The sequence below is a fragment of the Oncorhynchus tshawytscha genome, linkage group LG23, assembly GCF_018296145.1.
Source record: "Oncorhynchus tshawytscha isolate Ot180627B linkage group LG23, Otsh_v2.0, whole genome shotgun sequence".
In the NCBI taxonomy this organism is placed as follows: Eukaryota; Metazoa; Chordata; class Actinopteri; order Salmoniformes; family Salmonidae; genus Oncorhynchus; species Oncorhynchus tshawytscha.
In genome coordinates, this window is record NC_056451.1 from 5,285,077 (window position 1) to 5,311,369 (window position 26,293).

The following is a 26,293-nucleotide window of genomic DNA, read 5'->3' on the forward strand; positions in this document are numbered from 1 at the left end:
TTGTACTTTCCAACCAATTGCCTACACTCACAAACACACGCCGCGTCAGTATATAACACCAACTCTGAGTGGAAAGAGAGACAAATTCGATTTATGAACGGTTAACTGAGCATGTACCAGTGATATTACACAGGGAACATGAAGAACTACCATTCTAAGCAAGGTAAAATAAACTTTTCGGTCTACACCACTGTGTGTGTGTGTGCGTGTGCGTACTTGTGTGTATCAAATTTGGGCAAGTCACTTTGTTACAATATTTAGGTTAATTTAAAAGACGTAAAAAAACACATCCTGTATGTAGAACTGTTGCTGGAATACGAATTGTCACCTCAATTCTAGTCAGGTTAAACTGTCCCCTGACTGACATGTACAGTATTAAGTATAATATAACTCTGTTGAGCTCTCTCTTTGATCAATCCAATCAGGTTCCCAGGGGGGGAAGAAGTGGGCAGGACTTCTGACGTGTCAGACCATCCTCCTTGTGCTGATTGGCCTCTTGGTATCCATCAGCACCAATCAGGCAGCTGCAAAGCACCTGTCAAATGTCACTCAACCTCGGGAGACCCCCGAGGAAGAGTTGGCAGCCCTGAAGTTGGATATGAGTACTGTGCTGCTTCGCTACAGCCGCCTACGTGATAACTATGCCAGTCTGGCAAAAAACTGCTCTGCCACAGGTTAGCGCTAGCCAGAAAACTCTATGTACGTGTTTGAGAATAACTCCATTGCCACCAGATGGCACAGAATCACTGATGGACAAATGACTGATCTCCTAAATAACTGCTCGTTATGTGATCGTGGTTAGTGCTTCCTGTTTAAACGTATCCCATCAAATATGCTGTATACTGTATGTTCCCAGATGGTTAGGACAGGGCCAGGAGGTCACACGGTCAGGTTCATGTGATTAGTGGTCCTAATAACATTCCCCAATCTATGGCTCTACATTCCCCTACCTCTTTTATCAAGTTCTCTGAATATTTCCATAATGCATTGCAGCAACATTTTCATAAATCTTGGGACATTCCACCTTTGACACAGGACATGAACCCACAGCTGGGTATAGTAAATACTATTTCTATCATACAGTACAACGGTAGAATTATATCCAAATATCTTTCTTTCTCTCTCTCTCTCTCTCTCTCTCTCTCTCTCTCTTTCTTTCTTTCTCTCTCCCTCCCTCCCTCCCTCTCTCTCTTTCTTTCTCTCCATCTCTCTCTCTCCATCTCTCTCTCTGGTTTATAGTGGTGAATTTCACAGGGTGTCCAGAGGGGTGGCTTCATGTACTGGTAAATTAAAAATGTTTCTACTTCAGTAATGACAAGATGGACTGGCCGAGCAGCAGAGACAATTGTACATCAATGGGCGGCCACCTTAGCATCCTGCACAGCAAGAGCGCGCATGTAAGAAACTGTGTGTGCGTGTGTGCGTGTGTGTGTGTGTGTGTGTGTTCTCATCGTAAACACGTGTTTGTTTATAGGAAGCCCTGGAAAAAGGCAAGTAGGATTGGTGGGTTTAATAACTACTTCTGGATCGGCCTATCAGACAGAGAGATGGAGGGGGACTGGAGATGGGTGGGACAACACAACGCTCACAAATAAGTATGTAGGGTCAGCAAACCCATTCAACAATCTCAACATGACACGTACAACATTGACTCAAAATATCTCAGTTGCTTTTTTCTCCACTATTTGTCCCCTCCTTTTTAACTTTTTTTCTTCTGTCTTATCTCTCTCCCTCTCTGTGACTTCAATTCCATCCTACCTGTCATATTTTCTCTCCCCCTACCTCCCTTTCCCTATAGCTTCTGGCAACCGTTTAGCTTGGAGCCTGATAACAATACCTCCGGTGGGGTGGAAGGTGAGGACTGTGTGGTCCTGCAGAGTAACACTCATGCCTGGTCCGACGTGCCCTGTGAATTCATCTACCCCCGCATCTGTCAAATGGATGCCTTCCCCATTACTTCTTCTTGAATCAGCAGGTGAAAGACACCGCTGACCATGAAATGAACTTGGAGTGGCAGGGATTCAATAGTAGGGTTGCACTGTTGACAATGTGCATTTTAAATGCGATTTTCCCCATGTTTTAGGAATTCAAATTCCGTGTAAACGCAGTGGTAATCAAGTGTAAATTCCCTTTTAAAGTCAAATGCAATGTGCATTTCCCTAACGTGCATTGGATTGAATCCCAGTCACGGTAACGTAATCAGTCAAAACAGATGAAGAAGTGACCGTTGGTATCTGCTTGTGTTGGTGTCCACCCACCACTGAAGGTATTTCAATAAAGCTGCCAATCAGTCACCCCTCAGTCACTGCTTGTTTTTTTTTACTCTTGTTTAATTCAATCATTTCTATACAATCCAACATTTTATTTGACAGTCCTATAACACAACAGCAATAACCCCTGTATTTTCTCTGTTACTAATTCAAACAATTCAACAAAACTTTTAACGAGCCTGATCACGCAGCGGTCTGCTCACACCACCTGAAACCGTAAAAAACCGATAGTATTAAGACGGTGTTCCATTCTCTTAATAAAATATTCAGTAAATAATGGACTCTAAAACAGTCCTATGCAATATCCACTGAGTATACCAAAAATTTGGAACGCCTTCCTAGTATTGAGTTGCACCCCCTCCGAACAGCCTCAACTTGTCGTGACATGGACTCTACAAGGTGTCGAAAAGTGCTCCACAGGGATGCTGGACCATGTTGACTCCAATGATTCCCACAGTTTGGCTGGATGTCCTTTGGGTGGTGGACCATTCTTGATCAGTGGCGGTCGGTGCCGTTTCGACTGGACGGATTCAAGTATGTTTATCCCCGTTTCGTTCTGTTTGCTTCCATTTAAGAAACGTTTTTCAACAGAGTCAACGGAATGAATAGACCCCTGATCACATGCAAACACAGTTCACTTTCATAGCAGCCACATAAAAACAGCATGATCACTCGGCGTGTTGTATAACTCCTTCTCGGGACTATCTACTCGCTCTCCTCCCCTTCGCTTGTGGACTTCAGTGCACAACACATCAGCTGTCTGTGACCAGGTGAAAAAAACAAAGGAAGACAGAAGCTAGCTGTCCTCCGGCTACACCATGGTGCTAACCTACAGAGTGCTGCTGAGGCTACTGTAGACCTTCCTTTCAGAACAGTGTGTTTTAATCAACTATTTGGTAACATGAATATATTTAGTATAGTTTTATCTAAAAAGGATTTTTTAAAATTATGTTTCACTATTTAAATTTTTAGGGCATTGACTCTCTTCCTCCTCTGAGGAGCCTCCACTGCGATACACACAGGAAACTGTTGACCGTGAAAACCCCAGGAGTGTTGCAGTTCTTGACACAAACCGGTGCGCCTGGCACCTTCTACCAGACCCTGTTCAAAGACACTTACATTTTGTGTCTTGCCCATTCACCCTCTGAATGGCTCACGCACACAACCCATGGTCAATTTAACAAGTGACATAGCTTTCACCTGGATTAACCTGGACAGTCTATGTCATGGAACAGTAATACAGTGTACAGTAAAACAAAAGTGACAGTAGCTATACATATTTCTATACAGTATTTGTTCAATTGTAGCTCAATCATAGGTCATAAAGCAGGACAATATACACTTGTGAAATCTATGATCAAATATCACATGAAAACATCTTTCTTGCTTCTTTTGTCCTTTTGGTGTTTCTTTTTATCAGAATAGAATAGCTAAGACAAAACAGTAGACACATTGTCCATTGACAGGGATTCCGGTCTGTACAATATCTCTAGTTTCTGTAGAATCCTTTTGGTTTGGGGCTGTAACAGAGGGAAACAGAATGGTTAGCACCGTAAATAACCATTCTCAAACAGTATTTCTCAAATATGGGAGGTGCAACAGATAGCCCAAGGCAACAAAATGTAGTTGGCAAAAAAGTTTAGGCTTCTACCTTGAACACATGCACATGTGTGTGTGTGTGTGTGTGTGTGAGCGAGCGTGCGTGCGTGCGCAGGAAATTACACTCACTCTTGGCAGTTGCAGAATCTGCGTTTGCCACGTCTGGGCATCATCACCCGCTGAAAACCAACAGAAACACACACAGGAAAGCTCAGTAACACTACCAACAAGACACAGCAAAATGGAAGAGATAGTGAGTACATTTTTATGCTAAAATAAATATCTGATTAAATCACCAAACCGTACCTGTCTGTGGCGTCGGATGAGGATGACAGTGAGGATGAGGAGGAGGACAAAGATGACGGCTGCGGCACAGATGGTGACCAACAGCCACACGTCCATGGGGACTCGCTCTGTCCATCAGAACAACATCAAGAGAAACAGAATCAGTATGCAAGTTCTACACTGATAACTTTACATTTACACTGATAACTTTACATTTACACTGATAACTTTACATTTACACTGATAACTTTACATTTACACTGATAACTTTACATTTACACTGATAACTTTACATTTACCTCAGATTTCTTTAAATTTACCCCAGATAACTTTACATTTACACTGATAACTTTACATTTACCTCAGATTTCTTTAAATTTACCCCAGATAACTTTACATTTACACTGATAACTTTACATTTACCTCAGATTTCTTTAAATTTACCCCAGATAACTTTACATTTACCCCAGATAACTTTACATTTACACTGATAACTTTACATTTACCCCTGATAACTTTACATTTACACTGATAACTTTACATTTACCCCAGATAACTTTACATTTACACTGATAACTTTACATTTACCCCAGATAACTTTACATTTACCACTGATAACTTTACATTTACACTGATAACTTTACATTTACCCCAGATAACTTTACATTTACACTGATAACTTTACATTTACCCCAGATAACTTTACATTTACCCCAGATAACTTTACATTTACACTGATAACTTTACATTTACCCCAGATAACTTTACATTTACACTGATAACTTTACATTTACCTCAGATTTCTTTAAATTTACCCCAGATAACTTTACATTTACCCCAGATAACTTTACATTTACCCCAGATAACTTTACATTTACCCCAGATAACTTTACATTTACACTGATAACTTTACATTTACCCCAGATAACTTTACATTTACCCCAGATAACTTTACATTTACCCCAGTTGGGTCGGCAGGGTAGCCTAGTGGTTAGAGCGTTGGACTAGTAACCGGAAGGTTGCAAGTTCAAACCTCCCGAGCTGACAAGGTACAAATCTGTCGTTCTGCCCCTGAACAGGCAGTTAACCCACTGTTCCTAGGCCGTCATTGAAAATAAGAATTTGTTCTTAACTGACTTGCCTAGTTAAATAAAGATAAAATAAAGATAACTTTACATTTACACTGATAACTTTACAGCCTATCAAACCAATATAGAAATAAAGAAGTATTAACGTATGTGTTTTTCAATAATAGTATTATAATTATTATTATTATTTTTTTTTTTACCCCTTTTTCTCCCCAATTTCGTGATAGCTACTATCTTGTCTCATCGCTACAACTCCCGTACGAGCTCGGGAGAGACGAAGGTTGAAAGTCATGCGTCCTCCGATACACAACCCAACCAAGCCGCACTGCTTCTTAACACAGCACCATCCAACCCGGAAGCCAGCCGCACCAATGTGCCGGAGGAAACCCCGTGCACCTGGCCACCTTGGTTAGCGCACACTGCGCCCAGCCCGCCACAGGAGTCGCTGGTGCGAGATGAGACATGGCCACTGGCCAGTGAGGCTAATTTCACCCTAACCTCAATAGGTACAACCTAACCTCTACACACACACTCACCACACACCCTAACCACATCCTGACCATGTCACTTCCTGTTTCTCCTTTCTCACCTATCTTCAGAGTGATCTCCACTGATGTCAGCTTGGTTTTGTTCCTCCACAATTCACACCTCCACCTCCCCCCATTTCCATACGTCGCTTCGGGGATGGTGAGAAGGGTGGGGTGGGGGGAGGAGTCTAAAGGGAGGAGGGAGGAGTGATGTGGTGGGATCCATTTCACTTCCAGGTCAGAGGTCAGAGGCTGGCCCAGGGTACAGGTGAGGTTGACCTCCTGACCTAAAAAGGCCACTGGACCTGGAGAGGTAAACACTGGACAGGAGAGAGAGAGCAAGAGAGAGAGAGAGCGTGAGAGAGAGAGAGCGAGAGTGAGACAGAAAGAAAGAAAATTCACCTTTTTGATGTGATAAAAAGGCAGAGACAGACAACATTTCTTTTTTCTTTTTTTTTACAAAAACGTGGAGAAACACATTTTTTTTGTTAGTATCCATCCAGCTGGCATATTATCCTGGCAGAGAGAAACGTCATTATACACTATTAAAACAAGTGGAGCCAGACAAGTGTATTATCCAATGAATTAGACACAGGACACGCCGGGGACAGACTGTTCCCAATGAACGACAGAAGGAGATGAGAAAACTGTCTGGGTGCAATAAACAGAAGCATAGAAAGAGGGAGTTGCATTGCCATGACGATGGTCTGGCGGGTTTGAATGACAATGAAGGGAGAAAGAGGGAAAGAGGGATAGAGAGGGAAGAAGGGAAGGTTAGAGAGATGTCGGGGGGTACTGATTGTACAATTGAGCGCTGACAAAATCAAAGTGATTTGTCACTCCTCACTTTTGTAGGCAGAAAGAAGGGGGAAATAAGTAAGGGAAGAGTTAAAAGGAAGGAAGGTAGCGACAAAGTTAGGAGGTAAAGAAGGTAGGAAGGAAGGAGAAGGACATTTTCTCAGGACTGCCACAAAGCTTGACTTACCCTGTAGCACCTCCACACGCATTTCTCTCTTCAGGGTGTCGTCCCTCTGGAACTCCACAGCGCAGGTGTAGTCACCCCTGTCCCCCTCTGTCACCCCTTTCTTTGACAGGGAGAGGTTTAGATTTTTCCTCTGCAGGGCTGAGACATCCAGCCCTCTCTTCTGATTGGCCACCCAGGCTAATGGAGGCCCCGGGGAGAGGTTGACGAGGGTCTGGACGGCCCCAGTGAGGGAGCCTGCCGCTGGGCTTGGGGTAAAGGTCCAGCGGCCTCCCTGGATGCTCTTCTCCTGGCTGCCTGACCAGGATAGAGGAAGCGGAATGGAAAAGAAACATGGCAGATGGAGAAGAGAGAGGGAGGAGACAGAGGTGTAGATAGGCTGTGTATGAGCAGGGGAGAGGTCTGAGAAGGGGAGAGAGATTGAGAGAGTGAGAGAGAGCAAGAGAGAGAGGAGAGAGAATGAGAGACAGAGATAGGAAAGGGGCAGTTTAACCTCAGTCTGAAAACATTTTACCTCTTGAGGGGAAATGATTTAATCTAGAAGACCATAAACCATAATCTAGAAGACCATACAACTTAACACTTACCTATTACAGTAACAGGGGTGTTGGCATAGGCTTCCCTGCCCTGGTATGTCACCACACAGGTCCACTCTCCATTGTCTTGGCCAGTGACATTCATTACTGTCAGGCCCCCGTTATTTCCAATCTGGGCACGCTTGTCCTTGTTCAGGTCCTGTTTCTGGGGACTAAGCCATCTTCTCTGTGTCCCCTCAAATATTTCCTTTACGTCACAATTCAGATTAAGATTCTTCCCAGCCAACAGGGGAGAGACTGGCTGTACACTCACTGAGAGAGGAGAGATGGAGAGAGAGAGAAATAGAGAGAGACAGAGAGAGAGAGAGCAAAGAAAGAGAGAGAGAGACAGAGACAGAGGGGTAAACAAAGGTACATTTGTATACATGCATGTGCAGTACTTGTTTCCCCCACATGATGGTGACAGAACACAATGTCCCCATTTCCTTCCTCATCTTTCTCATAACAAACATGAGACATAGAAACATGAGACATAGAAATCCCTTCTCTCTATCACTCTGCACTTACCACGGGACAGTCTGAATGTGGTGACTGAGGTCATTTGTGTTGGCCTGAAATCTTTCAGTTCACATTTGAAGGATTTGAAGTCCTCCAGTCTGATTTTGTTGATGATCAGGGAGAAGTCCGTCTTGGACAGAGACAGCCTGTCTTTCCACTCTGGATCTGCATGTCAATAATCAAGTGATTAATAGTAGTAGTAGTAGTGTGAATGAGAAATGTGTCTTCTTGCTGTCTTATATTATTCCCAAACCACCTGGACACCACACAAACATATGAGAACGTGGAAGCAGCAGAGGGCTACCTGCAGAGGCAGAGCAGTAACCCTGAGCAGGTCAAGGGTTAAGTGCTCAAGAGAACAACAGTAGTAGGCACCTGATATTCTGTTTGCCAGCAACCCTCAAATTGTAAGCTAGTCAAAATCAGGTTAAAAAAAAGCCAACTACCAAATACTGTTTAGCTCAATATGTTTCTGACTCAAAAAAACGGTCACGCTTGATTAAAGCTGGATACCCTCTCGCACTAATCTCACTCACCTATTGTCTCTCGACCCTGGGCGTTGCGGAATATCAAAGATTTTTGGTCCATCCCAAAGTACCATTGTACCGTCACCTTTTCTGAACCCCACTTCAATTTGGGGAGTGTGACCGTCCCTCCCACCTGACCATACACCACATCTTCAGCCCCTGAGGGAGAACACAGAAGGCAAGATATATATATATATATATATATATATATATATATATATATCTATATCTATATCAATAGTAAGTTACCTTTACAGAAATGTATCTGTTGCTGTATAATATAACATAGAGTATAAACACTCTCAGAAAATTCTCTCTTACCTGTTGAAGAGATGAACAAAGCAATAACGATTGAAAGGAATCCAGAAACATAATTCATTTTGTAGCTTCTCCTGAAAACAAAGAGCAACAAACGCTGAATAAGGCGACTTGCTATAGTCATGTATTTCCTGTCACCCAAGATCAAATACTGTGGAAACAAATCAACAGTTCACATCAAGTAGTAGCACTTCTTCTTGGATATTAAAAGGTAACATCTAGCTATACCTTTTATATCCTACAGTATGACGGTATTTTGATGTCAGCAAAAACTGTCACTGAAGAGACCCAATTTCTGTTCCTCCCTTTTGTCATGTACTTGTAAACGCCATCTTTTACCCATTTAAAACACACACATTTAGATAAATTCACTGATTCACATTAAATTGATTTCATTTACTTGACTGAAATTGGAGTACATTAACCCCGACTGATTCCCATTCACATGACAGTGATTCTTGTTGTCAGAGTAAAAAAAAAAAAAGAGAGAAAGGATGGGGTTTGTGGTGGTCTCTGATTTAGAGAGGTTGAGAGACAGACAAAAAGAAGAGGAAGAACGAAGAAAGGTGGAGGGAGAGAAGCAGTAGCTTTGTGGTGGGCTTTGGTTGAGAGAGGGACGGGGAGAAGAGAGAGGGGGCGAATGCTGAGGCTGTGGTGGACCCTGATTTCACGAAGTGTAGATTCGTATCCATATCCTCACCTCCTCTCCTCCCCGCTCACTCACTCACACACCCCCTCCCTTCCTCCTCTATTCCACGAAAGGCGGATTTCTCCACGCTTGATGGAAGAAAAAAAAGACCACAATGGCAGTCGTACACTGGGAGTGTGGTCTATTGTAGTTGTTTATCCTGTTTTCTGTGTTGTGTGTTCATGCGTGCGTGCGTGTGTGTGTACGTGTGTGTGTGTGTGTGTTTTAGTCGTAGGTGTGTCACAATTTTTGTCTGAAGCATTCTGCACTCTTTTCTCTCTTTTCATCTCAATGCTTTAACCTGTGTGTGAACAGAGTACAGTCAGCTCCTGATGAATGTAACAGTTCGGGCTGTCATGACAGGGATGTGCACTTAAAGGGAGCATAGAGTTTTCGGGAGCAATTTAAAGAACGTAATATAATCACATCCAAAGTGCTCATCAGGTTTCAACTGTATCGTGTGTTGTGTCAACTATGCTGCAAACAATTTGACATCAGGGGATGATCATGATCTACTGAATGTAAACAATGCAGAATTACTCCACCAAACTACAAATATGTGCATTAATAAAACACAGTTATAACTCCCGTGCGCTGGCATGTTATCCGCCGTTACAGTGGAGAAGACAGAAGGGTGTCTACTGGCGAGAACTACACAACAATATACTAGTAGTAGATTGTTATCTTGGTCAAATAAAAATCAAGGATCAAGGTACTCTTTATAGTGTGTTAGAAAATGAACCTGCTACCAGGGTAAGTGCTACCATATGGGTGGCAGGTAGCCTAGCGATAAGAGCGTTGAGCCAATAACCGAAAGATTTCTAGATCGAATCCCTGAGTCGACAATGTAAAAAATCTGTCGATGTGGCCTTGAGCCAGGCACCTAACCCTAATTGATCCAGGGTGGCTGTTGACAACGGCAGACCCTGGCCGTGACCCCACTCTCTGAGGGTGTCTCAGGGGAAGTTGGGATACGCAAAATAAACAATTCACACATGTGAAATAGGACTAATATACAGTGCATTCGGAAAGTATTCAGATCCCTTGACTTTTTCAACATTTTGTTACGTTACAGCCTTGTTTTAAAAAAGATTCCATTGTTTTTTTCCCACATCAATCTACACACAATACCCCATAATGAAAAAGCAAACGCAGGTTATTAGACATTTATGCAAAAAACAAAAAAACGAACTAAAACATCACATTTACATAAGTATTCAGACCCTTTACTCAGTACTTTGTTGAAGAACCTTTGGCAGTGATTACAGCCTTCGAGTCTTCTTGGGAATTATACTACAAGCTTGGCACGCCTGTAATTGAGGAGTTCAAATCAAATCAAATCAAATTTATTTGTCACATACACATGGTTAGCAGATGTTAATGCGAGTGTAGCGAAATGCTTGTGCTTCTAGTTCCGACAATGCAGTAATAACCAACGAGTAATCTAACTAACAATTCCAAAACTACTACCTCATACACACAAGTGTAAAGGGATAAAGAATATGTACATAAAGATATATGAATGAGTGATGGTACAGAGCGGCATAGGCAAGATACAGTAGATGGTATCGAGTACAGTATATACATATGAGATGAGTATGTAAACAAAGTGGCATAGTTTAAAGTGGCTAGCGATACATGTATTACATAAAGATGCAGTAGATGGTATCGAGTACAGTATATACATATGAGATGAGTATGTAAACAAAGTGGCATAGTTTAAAGTGGCTAGTGATACATGTATTACATAAAGATGCAGTAGATGATATAGAGTACAGTATATACGTATACATATGAGATGAATAATGTAGGGCATGTAAACATTATATTAGGTAGCATTGTTTAAAGTGGCTAGTGATATATTTGACATCAATTCCCATCAATTCCCATTATTAAAGTGGCTGGAGTTGAGTCAGTGTGTTGGCAGCAGCCACTCAATGTTAGTGGTGGCTGTTTAACAGTCTGATGGCCTTGAGATAGAAGCCCTTTTTCAGTCTCTCAGTCCCAGCTTTGATGCACCTGTACTGACCTCGCCTTCTGGATGATAGCGGGATGAACAGGCAGTGGCTCGGGTGGTTGTTGTCCTTGATGATCTTTATGGCCTTCCTGTGACATCGGGTGGTGTAGGTGTCCTGGAGGGCAGGTAGTTTGCCCCCGGTGATGCGTTGTGCAGACCTCACTACCCTCTGGAGAGCCTTACAGTTGTGGGCGGAGCAGTTGCCGTACCAGGCGGTGATACAGCCCGACAGGATGCTCTCGATTGTGCATCTGTAGAAGTTTGTGAGTGCTTTTGGTGACAAGCCGAATTTCTTCAGCCTCCTGAGGTTGAAGAGGCGCTGCTGTGCCTTCTTCACGATGCTGTCTGTGTGGGTGGACCAATTCAGTTTGTCTGTGATGTGTACGCCGAGGAACTTAAAACTTACTACCCTCTCCACTACTGTCCCATCGATGTGGATAGGGGGGTGTTCCCTCTGCTGTTTCCTGAAGTCCACAATCATATCCTTAGTTTTGTTGATGTTGAGTGTGAGGTTATTTTCCTGACACCACACTCCGAGGGCCCTCTCCTCCTCCCTGTAGGCCGTCTCGTCGTTGTTGGTAATCAAGCCTACCACTGTTGTGTCGTCCGCAAACTTGATGATTGAGTTGAAGGTGTGCGTGGCCACGCAGTCGTGGGTGAACAGGGAGTACAGGAGAGGGCTCAGGTGCACCCTTGTGGGGCCCCAGTGTTGAGGATCAGCGGGGTGGAGATGTTGTTACCTACCCTCAACACCTGGGGGCGGCCCGTCAGGAAGTCCAGTACCCAGTTGCACAGGGCGGGGTCGAGACCCAGGGTCTCGAGCTTGATGACGAGTTTGGAGGGTACTATGGTGTTAAATGCTGAGCTGTAGTCGATGAACAGCATTCTCACATAAGTATTCCTCTTGTCCAGATGGGTTAGGGCAATGTGCAGTGTGGTTGAGATTGCATCGTCTGTGGACCTATTTGGGCGGTAAGCAAATTGGAGTGGTTCTAGGGTGTCAGGTAGGGTGGAGGTGATATGGTCCTTGACTAGTCTCTCAAAGCACTTCATGATGACAGAAGTGAGTGCTACGGGGCGGTAGTCGTTTAGCTCAGTTACCTTAGCTTTCTTGGGAACAGGAACAATGGTGGCCTCTTGAAGCATGTGGGAACAGCAGACTGGGATAAGGATTGATTGAATATGTCCCTAAACACACCAGCCAGCTGGTCTGCGCATGCTCCAGTTTGCAAAGTTTCTCCCATTCCTCTCTGCAGATCTGTCAGGTTGGATGGGGAGCGCCGCTGCACAGCTATTTTCAGGCATCTCCAGAGATGTTCGATCGGGTTCAAGTCTGGACTCTATCTAGCTGAAGCCACTCCTGCATTGTCTTGGCTGTGTGCTTAGTGTTGTCCTGTTGAAAGGTGAAGCAGTCTGAGGTCCTGAGTGCTCTGGTGCAGGTTTTCATCAAGGATTTCTCTGTACATTGCTCTGTTGATCTTTCCCTCGATCCTGACTATTCTCCCAGTCCCTGCCGCTGAAAAACATCCGCATAGCATGATTTTATTTTTACTTTATTTAACTTTGCAGGTCAGTTAAGAACAAATTCTTATTTTCAATGACGGCCTAGGAACAGTGGGTTAACTACCTTGTTCAGGGGCAGAATGACAGATTTTTACCTTGTCAGCACAGGGATTCGCTCTTGCAACCTTTCGGTTACAAGTCCAACGCTCTAACCACTAGGCTACCTGCTGCCCCTATGATTATGTAGGGATGGTGCCAGGTTTCCTCCAGACGTGACGTTTGGCATTCAGGCCAAAGAGTTCAATCTTGGTTTCATCAGACCAGAGAATCTTGTCTGAGAGTCCTTCACATCCCTTTTAACAAACTCCAAGCGGGCTGCCTTTTACTGAGGAGTGGCTTCCGTCTGGCCACTCTACCATTAAGGCCTGATTGGTGGAGTGCTGCAGAGATGGTTTTTGTTCTGGAAGGTTCTCCCATCTCCATAGAGCAACTCTGGAGCTCTGTCAGAGTGACCACCTGGTTCTTGGTCACCTCCCTAACCAAGGCCCTTCTCCCCCGATTGCTCAGTTTGGCCAGGCAGCCAGCTCTAGGAAGAGTCTTGGTGGTTCCAAACTTCTTCCATTTAATGAATGATGGAGGTCACTGTGTTCTTGGGGACCTTGAATGCTGCAGAACATTTTTGGTACCTTCCCCAGATCTGTGCCACGACACAATCCTGTCTCGGATCTCTACAGACAACCTCACTGTCAAATGTGGGACCTTATCTGGACAGGTGTGTGCCTTTCCAAATCATGTCCAATCAACTGAATTTACGACAGGTGGACCCCAATCAAGTTGTAGAAACATCTCAAAAATAATCAATGAAAACAGGATTTACCTGAGCTCAATTCTCATAGCAAAGGGTCTGAATGTAAATAAGTATTTTTTATACATTTGCAAAATGTTCTAAAAACCTGTTTTCGCTTTATCATTATGGGGTATTGTGTGTAGATTGAGGGGAAATAAATGTAATACATTTTAGAATAAGGCTGCAATGTAACAACATTTGGAAAAAGTGAAGGGGTCTGAATACTTTCCGAATGCACTGATAAGCACCCAAATAAGTATCAGCAGGTGCATGGGGAAAAATATATATATGCAGTCGTTACGGACCCAGATGAAGGTTTATTGAAACCATAAAAATAAAATAGCAATGTGCTGGAGTTTTCCTTTTTATTTATTAGCCTGACTCTTCATAGTATGAAAATGCCTTTATTTAAGTGGCATAAAAAGATTCTAAAAAGCTGGGAGGCATTTAGACTTTCCGGCCTTCGTCAAGATGCCGAAACTCATCTTGGCCTTCGTCGTTCCGATCTCTTTTCATGACAACCTCACCTCATCATTCTACTTCATCTCCTGCTACTAAAGGACAGGGGAATGTGTCTCCCTTTTGCCTTTCTCTTTATAAAAATTACTTTACATGTTTTTAAGATAAATGTTAGATAGAGATTTCAGGCGGTAGTTTGTGTAACTAAAATGTTATTAAATTCAGGCCAGCTGTTAGGCCTATGTTAATTCTTGTAGTACAGTACAATACAATATGATGAGATAAAATATGTTTTGACATATGTTTTGAAATATCTGTGTAGGTCATTCCTCACCTCTGAACTTTGTAAGACTTATCTGTCCGTTGAGGTTGGTAACGGCAGTGGGATATGAGACAAGTAGTGAGGTTCTGGAGGAAGAGGAAGTATAGAGCTATATAGAAGCGATAGAGGGAGCAAGACAGAGGACAGCAAGACAGAGGGAGAGAGAGAGAGAGGACGAGTGATAGAGAGAGAGGAAGAGAGAGCGAGAGAGAGAGAGAGAGATCGCACCTGAACAGTTAACCCAGAAAAGCAGATGATCGTGTCTGTGGTCAGGGCGGAGGTTAAACAGCAAAAAGAGAGAGGGGGATGTGAATGGGAAGGGGGGGGGGGAGGACAGGATCCATCTATGTAAAAAGGTGAAGGAATAATCTTACAGAATTGTCTCCCATTTTCAGATAGTGGAACTCTGATACTGATCCCTGCAATTTGATTGTACACAGTACAAAACATATGATGGAGTGTAAAATCAGACTAAATCATTCTTCCCCACAGAGCTTATCAGTATAAGCAATGTGAGTAGAATTGTTGAACCTTTATGACTTGTATGTGAGGTGTGTATAGCCATGTCACATCTGTAAACCAGGGGCTTGAATTTCAATGGGACCAGATAGGCCTAAGCGCAAAGAGGAGTGTCTTTCGGTGTGAGAACATCAGCTCAGAGAGAGCCTTTACAGTACATTAAAAAGTCATCATGAAATGTCTGCGAAACGTGGTAAAATACAATGGCAATGAAACCATGAAATGTCTATTTACCGGGGTAGCACGACAGGTAAACACATCGGTGGACAAATGCATTGGGTTGACCGCCATTTCAACATTTATCTGAAACGCACTTGTTACCTCTCTTATTCTAATTTAAGGTAAAGTTAACAGGTTTTACTTTGCTGTGAATGCAAAGCGGGCATACGCTTATAGGACAGCATGTAACATTTGATGAAAGTGCAATAAATTGTGACAAATATTCTGCATTCACCAATGCAGAAGAAACCCACATATGTTTTCTCTGTAAATATAGTTGTCTAATTTAGACACTCGGTGGTCTACTACGAGCAGTCATAACAATGATTAATAGAGTTATTACATCAAGACTTTCACATTGGGATACCACAAATCAATGATCATAGAGCGCTATTATACCATATTAGATCTAGCATCTCAGTTAACATCCTTTTCTATACTTACGTTTGGGGGATAGCATCGAGAGTCCCTCGCCAATGACGAAGAGCCAGGCGGAAATGTTGATTTTCAGAGAAACAACATTGCTTTTAAACCCTGTTGCACCTCCCTCACTACTGATTGGTCTAAAAGGAATCAGGAAATGTACAGTTATTGGTCAGGTGCATTAAGACCAAAGCAGTGATATTTTTAATTGGCTGAAGAAAGGGTGGATTATGTTAGCAACATTTTTCGCTAGCGTTTTAGCGCAGTAACAGCCGGTAATAACCAAATAGGCCACATAATAGTTATAATTTGAACCATTATTATTATATTCATTGTTGTTCTCATCATCGTCAATATTATTCTAACCCACATGTCAACAATAGTTAGTCAATTTGATGTACTTCTGCCAGTCGTTGTTCACCTTACATTGCTTCGCTCGGGCCATAAAATTACAAATGTTTTACTCGGCCACACGTTTCATCTACATTAGACAGAACATAAATCAGCAGAGACAAACAAGCAATCTATTAACACACACAAATACGTATCTCTCTTGTTTCATTGTAGATAACCAAACTACAGTTTAAACATGAAACTGGGTGCCTGCAGCACATGTTTATTGAATCATTAAAATTACCAAAACTGACATCAATATATATATATATATATATATATATGTGTGTGTAGCCCTTTCCTGCAGTCAAATTATGTTATTCATATTTTTCATAATTTCACAATTAATAAAAATAAATAAATAACCATGTGTGTGCATACTTTTGTTTCAAAGTAGATTTGTTCAAGACTACCCAGAAACACTCTGTGTGGCCCTGACTTAGCCCACTGCAGTAAAAGCTTAACTAGGTGTACCGATTATAGGCCTGAATCAGATTCGTAGGCCTTTGAAATATACAAAGTTTAACAAAGCATCACATTTAAGAGCTTATAATAATGCTCTAATAAAAGCTTCATCAAAAAAGCTGGCCACTGAAAGACAAATGGACCTGGTCAATTAATCTGTGGTACTGAACCCTTGAAAAAGATAACGCCATATTTAGCAGGATCCATTTTGAAAGCGCATAATCCATCCTTATTCTAATGACCACCATCAGACCATTTTTGGTTATTTAAGAAATGTAATCATTATCCCACAAACACATGCTCAGATTTGTAGCCTACATTTCCACACATGAACAAGTGAATAATTTAAAGAAGAATTCATATTTCATGTGATTTGGTTGATTGTTTTTTGTTGGTAAAGCAACACGGTAACGTCACAAGATTGGGTACATGAATAAGAGCAGTTGAACGTAGACTATGTAATTAATTGAAATGACCATTGAACAGCAGGAACTATTGTAGATTGCATCTTTAAATGTTCCCACAGATTTGATGTGACTGTACCAGTACGCTACGTATTTAACATTGACCATATAGTCTTGCTATTGTTACTCATAATCAGACATACACATTGAACAATGTATTCAATGATATTCAATTTCCTACCCAGAGTCACAATGTTTACAAGATAATAAAATGACTTCATCCTCTTCACAATGATTCCAAACTCATGTACAGTATATAACTCAAAATTCGTAATTCATAACACACCTTATCCAATTGGTGCCCCGTGTGAGGAGCATCAATTTCACAATTTGTGCCCCGTGTGAGGACAATCTCCATCAGTACGAACCTCATTCCACATTGAGAATAACAATGATCTATTCTAGTGAATCAATGTCAAGTTAGGTTCATGTATTAAGCTATGTAAAATTCACCACTAGGCAAATTTTGTTTTGAAAAGAAAGAGTTGAGATAACTGAAATACATAAATGACACAAATGGTCAAGTATGATATACCAATAACAAAAATGTTCTTTCAAATACAAAAAATTGCAAAGAGTCATGCATAATCATTCATCGATGCTACCTCAAAGTTGAAAAAATGTACAAAATGTAATAGAATGAATTGAAGCTTGATGGCACTTTTCTGTTTCACTCTACAACTATGATTGAATGTTTGACTAAGTTCAATATAAAACCCATAGCAATTGCAACACCCTTGAATCTAGTGCGTACCCTATTTGATAGCTTTAAAAAAAGCCTAGCAGGTTCTAACCGTTGCCTTGGGTGAAGAAACACCTGTGTTCACTTCAGATGTGCCTCTCCATGCTGTATATACCCTCCTTAGTACATAGCTTTGCAGAAAGTGGGATCATGTGTGCACTCAAAACTACAGTAGAACCCCAGAACCCCATATACCACCTGTTAATCTATGTGTACCTAACTACCTGCATTACAAGTTACTGTATATGAAACTAACTCTTAGAGCTGAAGTTTAGAGATAAACTTGAGATGTGCTCGTGTAACTTGTCCACTTAAAGGCATTTCAAGACTTGTCTTGGTGAAGACATGACAGCCTAAAAGTCAACAACAAAACGTATCCAACGTTCAATCCAATTGTTTTTTTCAATAGTATGTTGGCTTTACTGTGTCTTTATGGGAAAGAGAACATGGGTGGCAGGTAGCCTAGCGATTAAGAGTGTTGGGCCAGTAACTGAAAGATCGCTGGTTCAAATCGCTGAGCCGACTAGGTGAAAATTCTGTCGATGTGCCCTTGAGTAAAAGCATTTAGCTCTAATTGCTCCTGTAAGTCACTCTGGATAAGAGAGTCTGCTAAATGACACAAAAAAACTGTCTAACCGTTCAGACCATCTTCTAAGTGAAACACATTGGCAAGGACAAAAATGTTGATCTGACAAAGGTTCACAATGTGTTTGTACATTTGAGTGTGGGCAAGAATTATCATAGTGTTTTCTAACGAGAACCTGTTTTCTATCTAGCTCCATGAAATGTGTGTGTTTGACTACAAATTAGGCCATTTTTCAACTGAAGAGTTACCTGTACTAGAGAAACAGTGCTCAGGTGGTTTGGAGACAAGAACCACAACAAGCACCAAACAAACAAGTCAGTCACGTCTCATCTCTCTCTGATGTTTGCATTCTTTCGTGCTCTCTTTGTCTGCCGTGCTCTGTTCTGAGATGAACTGAAAAAAAGGGTTGAGCACGCCCGGTCTCGGAATTATCACCTACTTGGGCCTTTCAGTGGGACTTTAGAATGCTGCATGTATAAAGGTCTTGATAGCGGTTTTACTAACACTCTACGCATCAATACAGAAGTTAGGCGTAGGACCTCTGACGGAAATGTACTGGTTCAAGGACATCATCATCCTCACTCAAAAAAATGTGAAAGACTGCAAAACCAGTTCAAAGCTCAAATACAGTAAGATATGTTATGCATTGACCCATAGAAATACACGTTGTCTCAGATTCCCAAACATTCAAAGTTTGTTGTAGTTATATTTGCTGATGAAGCATGGGAATGAGAAAACGTTATAAAAAATTGACCAAAAAATCTCCTTTGGAAAACACCTGAAAGTGAGGACTCCCTCGTTAGTCAGAGACCTAACGATTTGAAGGTGTTGTGCCACACACCACACAAAGTCATTACCGAAAAAGAGACTGAGAGATAGTGTGGGGGGTAGGGAGAAAAGAGGGGGTGATTGGTTTTTCGAGACATCCCTGATTCTTCTTATGATGTTCCCCTCTTTCCTATAGATTGGGTCTCTCTCACTCTCTCTCTCTCTCTCTCTTTAACTCATAGGGTGTTTGATGGTCCATTAGACCACTGGATCTCCATATTTGATACGAAAGGCAGTCGAACTGAGACACGAAGAGAGCTGTGACCAAGACAGATGGGGAGGTACCTGGCACGGTTCCCTTTGCTTTCTGTCACTTTCAATCATACGTACATGAACTCAGTTGTTTTCTTGTGTTTAAAGAAATAACAGTTGAATGTCAGGGGGAAGAGAGGCTAAGAATAGCAGATATGTGACATTTTGTGAAATGATTGTGAAAACACCTCTTTTTGAAATACACAATTCATGTCAGGTAAACTTGTTCAAGGCCTTTTGAAACCCCTGTGTTGTCTAACTGCCTCCGTTAGCCCAGAAAGTTTATCTGTTAATCTTTTTCCCCTTTCTCTTTCTCTACTATCCGCATGGTCTGCATGCTTTGATGTTTTCATACCGTAAAATGTTATGATTCATTTTATGTAAGTGTCCTGCTTGAAAACAACTTACCCCAATGTATGTACTTACTCCAACTCGATGTATATACTTACTCCAACTCAATGTATGCACTTACTCCAACTCAATGTATGTACTTACTCCAACTCAATGTATGTACTTACTCCAACTCGATGTATGTACTTACTCCAACTCGATGTATGTACTTACTCCAAGTCGATGTATGTACTTACTCCAACTCAATGTATGTACTTACTCCAACTCGATGTATGTACTTACTCCAACTCAATGTATGTACTTACTCCAACTCAATGTATGTACTTACTCCAACTCGATGTATGTACTTACTCCAACTCGATGTATGTACTTACTCCAACTCAATGTATGTACTTACTCCAACTCGATGTATGTACTTACTCCAACTCGATGTATGTACTTACTCCAACTCGATGTATGTACTTACTCCAACTCGATGTATGTACTTACTCCAAGTCGATGTATGTACTTACTCCAACTCAATGTATGTACTTACTCCAACTCGATGTATGTACTTACTCCAACTCAATGTATGTACTTACTCCAACTCGATGTATGTACTTACTCCAACTCGATGTATGTACTTACTCCAACTCAATGTATGTACTTACTCCAACTCAATGTATGTACTTACTCCAACTCAATGTATGTACTTACTCCAACTGGATGTATGTACTTACTCCAACTTGATGTATGTTTACAGTAAAGTGCACAGTAAAGTGTTTAAATCAAGGCAATTCATGTCTAACTGTCTGTATTTGAACATATCCTAGAGAGCTTTTAGCTCTCTGCAGGTGAAGAAGGAAAAGGTCACATGACTGAAACATCATAGTAATGAAACAATTGCCAAAATAATTTAGCATGGGGTATTTTTAGCAAACCACATTGAACACTTGTTGTGAATCAGGTGAAATTATATTTTGTCATGAAAACCTTGTCATAAGCTGACGTATGTTTGCTGGAATTAAAAACGACAACCCAAGTGGAAATACAAGAGGGAGGCCCAAATGTCAAACACAAAATCTCTGTCTTGCTTGAGAGAGAGAGAGAGAGAGAGAGAGAGAGAGAGAGAGAGAGAGAGAGAGAGAGAGAGAGAGAGAGAGAGAGAGAGAGAGAGAGAGAGAGAGAGAGAGAGAGAGAGAGAGAGAGAGAGAGAGAGAGAGAGAGAGAGAGAGAGAGAGAGAGAGAGAGAGAGAGAGAGAGAGAGAGAGAGAGAGAGAGAGAGAGAGAGAGAGAGAGAGAGAGAGAGAGAGAGAGAGAGAGAGAGAGAGAGAGAGAGAGAGAGAGAGAGAGAGAGAGAGAGAGAGAGAGAGAGAGAGAGAGAGTGTTTATGAAAGTCTGAATGAGGGAATCCTTGTATCATTATGAAAAATGATCCCTCGCTTGCACAGTATTGGAAACATGAGATTATTTCTAGAGTGACTTTAACCAAAGGAAGCACCTGCCTCAGCCTGAATGTCTGTTCTATTTTTTTTTTTCAATGCACCTGCAAGAGAGGACCAAATATAGATATATTTCATAACAAAATATGTATGTTAAGACTGTATTCCTTTACTTTTGTGTTCATAGGCATCCACCCATTCCTTTAATAGGCCATAGTTGTCAGTAGTGTTCATCAGTACTCAAGTATACTCTACGTGTCGTAACAGTAAACTACACCAGTAGCTTAAACTACACAAATTTCAAATGACTGAAACCAGTACAGGTTAGTGTAATATACTTCACAACACTGCAGCTTAGGCCCAAAATAAGATACAAGGAGCCCAAACCAATGAAATGCAATTAAAATATTCTAAACAGAATATCTGAATAATATCAGAATATCTGAATGGTGCATAGTGTAGCTTTGTAAAATACTGTGCTGATTAGGCGAAGTGTTGGATTAAAATGTGGGGTGAATACTATAGCATTGAATGTATTCACAATCAAGTCATACCGTAAATCCATAGAATTATGTACATTTACTCACTACACTGGGTGATGTGCAGATCCAAGTACAATGTACACCATTTGAAAAATAGTGCTTTATGAAAAGTACGTATCTGTTTGAGTATACTATTGTGAATGAAGTTTTCACAATTACATTTGCTGGGATTTGCAGCCCTGGGGTTAAATGCACCTGGACTGAAGACTGCACCAATTTGATTATTCTAAATATCGTATTCTATCGAAACATTTTATAATAATGAATTTTAAGGTCTGCCTAAATTGCTTATCTTCATTGTTACGCAGTTAGTTGACCATGAAGTAAATACACGTGCATCATTTTCTGTTCTTGATCTACACTGTATCTGACTACAGGAATGTGTAAATATATGTTAAGAAATACATTCATTAGTGACATATCATGATTTACAACCAAGTAATAGTTTATTAGCTATTTAGCGGATCTTTAAATAAAGTGTTACAATAATATATATATATATATATATATATATATATATATATAATTACATAATTATAATCCACTGACGTGTTTTGAGCTTGACTAAATATCATCTGTCAGGATTATAGCTATTCAATTGTAGTAGATACTGTGTACGCATTGCAACTGAATACCTAGCATTTTGGCTGCTTTTTAATGTTATCAGCACAAGCTGGGATGTTTCCTGTTGTTCAACGGACATTTAAATGAATGATATACCCATCCAATGAATGCTTCGTTTTCATTTGAGTTTTAGTAAACAATCGTATAAATGTATATATTGGAAATATCATATCGATCTCAGGGACGGACCTCTCCTGGCATCCATTTGGAACGAAACACACATTTAAGACTGTGACAGTGACATATTGTGATTACCTTGGACAGGCACATGACTATAATGTTGTGTTCGTTCACATGACCATCCTCACGTTCCTTAACATTTAAAATTAAAAAAAATTGTGATTGAGTTTGCGGACCGTCTCGAGCAGGCCTAAACATTCTTTTCCAAAGGATAGTGAAAAATACTACCCTTCGGGGTTAGGCTCAATTCTATTTCAATTCAGTCAAATCGGGAAGGAAACTCAAATCCCAATCCAATTCCAATTTTACTCAACGCTTCTATAAATGACTGAATTCGATGTGAATCCTTGCTACTTTGTATCACTGCTACTTGTTTCCCAAATGATATGTAAGGAGGGACCCACTGGTGAACTGTATCCAATTCCTACTTGACCGCAGCTAAAGTCTGTGCTACTACCAGAAAGAAAATTCTAACAGCTTTAGGTGGGACATGACCCAAAGACGTTAATGTATCATGTCTCTCTTGCCACAGTTGCTGTTGTTTCCTTGGCCTCGGCCCTCATCAATAGACAGGACTTGTAAACGCTCCTCAGCAATACTGAGATGTACATATATGTGTATATATTACACCTTACAAATACTTTGAACTTTACAAAACTCCAGTGCTGTTGTAAACTTCATTTCTTGATGGTGGATATTACATTCAATCTCCTCCAGAGGACTTGTGGGTCTTTATATTAAGCAACTCGTGGTTACAACAGGTCAAATACTCGATCTTGTATTAGTTCTCTGATCACAAGAACGCAGCCTAGTAGGAGTTACATCAACACCGGCTCTTCTCTTCACCCTCTGGACGCACACAGGTAACTTCTGGGAATAATTCCGTTCTTCACAATAAAGGCCTTAAAAGAGGTCAGTAATAATGACTCGATAGTACTATACAAAAACCGAGGCTACACTATTGGTACAGTACAAGTACATGTTTTACCAGATGTGTATGGCATACCCAATGCAAATGGTACTACGATCCCATGCTGCTATTGCAAACACACTTGTTATTGTCACAGAGACCCTAGGCTAGAATACGACCTAATCAGAGTAGATATACAGCAAGTTGACATCACTGCATACACTGTAGGCTGAACAATAGTCACACTCATTAGTGTATTTACTCACACCAAGCACTGACTTCAAAGCAATCATAGAATTTACACCAAATAGCATCTGGCCAGCCATCACCCAATACTATCAACATGCCTGAAAAAGACGGTACTCAACATGTTATTACATTACAACTCTGGAAGCATCTAAAGAAGGTGTGAGAATGGTTTAAATCACTATTGTAGGGAATGGCGACAGTGTAAGATCCCTTACGGGTCTCCTAGCATCGTGACAGGCCAACCTAGGCAAGGTTTGTTACACAGTCCCTTCCCTTCGGGAGAACGTGTCCCCACACTTCACTATACCAATACCCTCTCTGACAGCTCCCAAGGCAACATCCCACATCACACCAATTTTTGCAAATGGCAACAATGTAAATGCCCCTTTTGGGTCTCAAACCTAGGTCTTCCAGCCTGTAGGCAAGACCTGCTAACCACTGTTCCAATAAGAGCTAACCCCTTTTTGAAGGGATTGTAAACACAGTATATTCTACATAACCTGCATGTGTCAAGTCTGTTGGATGTAGCCTACATACACTCAACCCGTTATTGTTAATAATCCGTTATATCTTCCGATATATATGGTTCCAGTAGTCACGGTCGGGACACAAAGCATACAACTATCTAAGCCCCTGCATTTGAAAACAATATATACATGTACTGTATCTCAGGCAATTGTCCAGGTACAGATGGCCATGTGGGTGGAAAGGCCATACACTCGTTTACAGTTACGTCAGGATCATATTGCGAAATATTGGCAGGTATTTCACAAGTCCGTTTTTGTTTGTTTGTTGCTGTTCTAAAACCTCCCTGCAACACATACGATTCCACCAACATCGTATTATTAGAAGCCGTGTCTTTTTGTCATTGTGTCAATTCTCCAAACTCCATTAGGTGCCACCAGAGAATATACGATTGATAAAAGTTTATATGGCTCTGGGTACCACTCATCCATAGCTATGTATTCCTTTAGTCCAATGTTATTACAATTCTTAGTACTAGCACAGTGAATTAACTATTGTTTTTTTCCCTAGATAACAATTTGCTTCTACATTACCCTCAGTCTGACAAATCCATCTTTATCATAAGTGTGAAAAACACATATAGTAATGCTGTACTCACCAGTCTGATGCTCCCAGTGCAGAGATGAGATCACGTCTGACATCACTCAAACTGTACTCACTGTTACACACAGGGAGACAGGAAGCTAGAATGCACTATATGGTCCCCTCTGAGCCTCTCACTGGTGCCTTCTGTGTTACATACACGTGTACACGTGTACACACACACACACACACACACACACACAGTGGTGTAAAGTACTTAAGTAAAAATACTTAAGTAGTTTTTTGGGGTATCTGTACTTTACTATTTATATTTTTGACTACTTTTACTTCACTATATTTTCCCTGACACCCAAAAGTACCAGGACAATGGTCCAATTGACGCACTTATTGAGACAACATCCCTGGTCATCTCTATTGCCTCTGATCTGGCGGACTCACTAACCACACACTAACCACGCTTCTTTTGTAAAGGATTGTCTGAGTATTGGAGTGTGGCCCTGGTTATCCGTACATGTAAAAAACAAGATAATGGTGCCGTCTGGTTCACTTAATATAAGGAATTTGAAATGATTAATACTTTTACTTTTGTTACTTAAGTATATTTTAGCAATTACGTTTCCTTTTTTAAATAAAAAAAACAACTTTTGACACTTAATCCTTAAACACCCGTGCTTCAATCTAAGTAACATAAACATTAAAACAATAAAAAAAATCTGTCAGTTTAAGCAAGAGATATCAGTTTCTGCAGAGATATTCCGTTTTTGCATGGGCTGCGTCTGCCTATGTCGGCTTTCCACATCTGCGGTAGAAGGTGGCCGAGCTACATCCGTGTTTGTCAGACCAGGAAACATCACAAAAATCGATCTTCTCACAAAAACGTGTGTAGCGTCCGAGCGGTTTGGCCTTTAAACACTATTATGGAAAGGGGAGACAAACGAACACGATCGTGTTCTCCGTTTTTCCCTACGACCCCCACAAGTGTCACGAAGTTTGGAGGTAGTTTTGTGCCAAGAAAAATAAGGGGTTAAATATGTGTCCAAAAAAACAAATATATTTATTTTTTGCCATTTATGAATGTGTTATTCAATGCGTTTCTATGGGCTATAGTTGTAAAGGCCAAATTCAATATTTTATTAAATAAAACAAATTCTAATAATTTTTGATACCTAAAGGGGTCCTAAAATTCTAAACGATCAATGGTATGACCATCTTAAAACAATTCCATATGTTAGCTTAGACAGCTAACCTTTTAGAGGTTTTAAATATATTTCAAACCTCATACTTTTAGACTTTTACTCAAGTAGTGTTTTACTGGGTGACTTTCACTTTTACTTGAGTCATTTTCAATCAAGTTATCTTTACTTTTACTCAAGTATGACAATTTGGTACTTTTTTTTTACACACACAGACACACATAAATACTGTTTTTTACTAGACTCGCACTCCCAAGACATAACTCGACATGGTTGGAGTCTACATTGTTACTGACAGCTGTCTGCACTCTACTGCACCAGTTAAGTGAAACATAACC

General features: G+C 41.0%; 1 protein-coding gene and 1 pseudogene across 3 annotated transcripts; one reads left to right on the forward strand and one right to left on the reverse strand.

The window, feature by feature from the left end:
• Positions 1-52: 52 nt before the first annotated feature.
• On the forward strand, positions 53-2,294 carry LOC112223124 (annotated as a pseudogene).
• An 828-nt stretch (positions 2,295-3,122) lies between these two features.
• cd4-1 (CD4-1 molecule) lies at positions 3,123-24,950 on the reverse strand. 3 transcript variants are annotated; one of them, XM_024386098.2, is made up of 11 exons: positions 24,818-24,950; positions 15,709-15,827; positions 8,694-8,764; positions 8,382-8,531; positions 7,855-8,010; positions 7,339-7,599; positions 6,755-7,153; positions 5,832-6,089; positions 4,176-4,282; positions 3,999-4,048; positions 3,123-3,790 (listed from the first exon to the last, which is right to left on the reverse strand). In XM_024386098.2, the coding sequence occupies exons 3-11, from the start codon at positions 8,749-8,751 to the stop codon at positions 3,760-3,762; spliced, it is 1,470 nt and encodes a 489-aa protein (XP_024241866.1). In that variant the 5' UTR covers positions 8,752-8,764; positions 15,709-15,827; positions 24,818-24,950; the 3' UTR covers positions 3,123-3,759. The 3 variants fall into 3 exon arrangements, with proteins under 3 accessions (XP_024241866.1, XP_024241867.1, XP_042160407.1); XM_024386099.2 differs by lacking the exon at positions 15,709-15,827 and having other exon boundaries at positions 24,818-24,896; XM_042304473.1 differs by lacking the exon at positions 24,818-24,950 and having other exon boundaries at positions 15,709-15,851.
• Between the last annotated feature and the right edge of the window lie 1,343 nt (positions 24,951-26,293).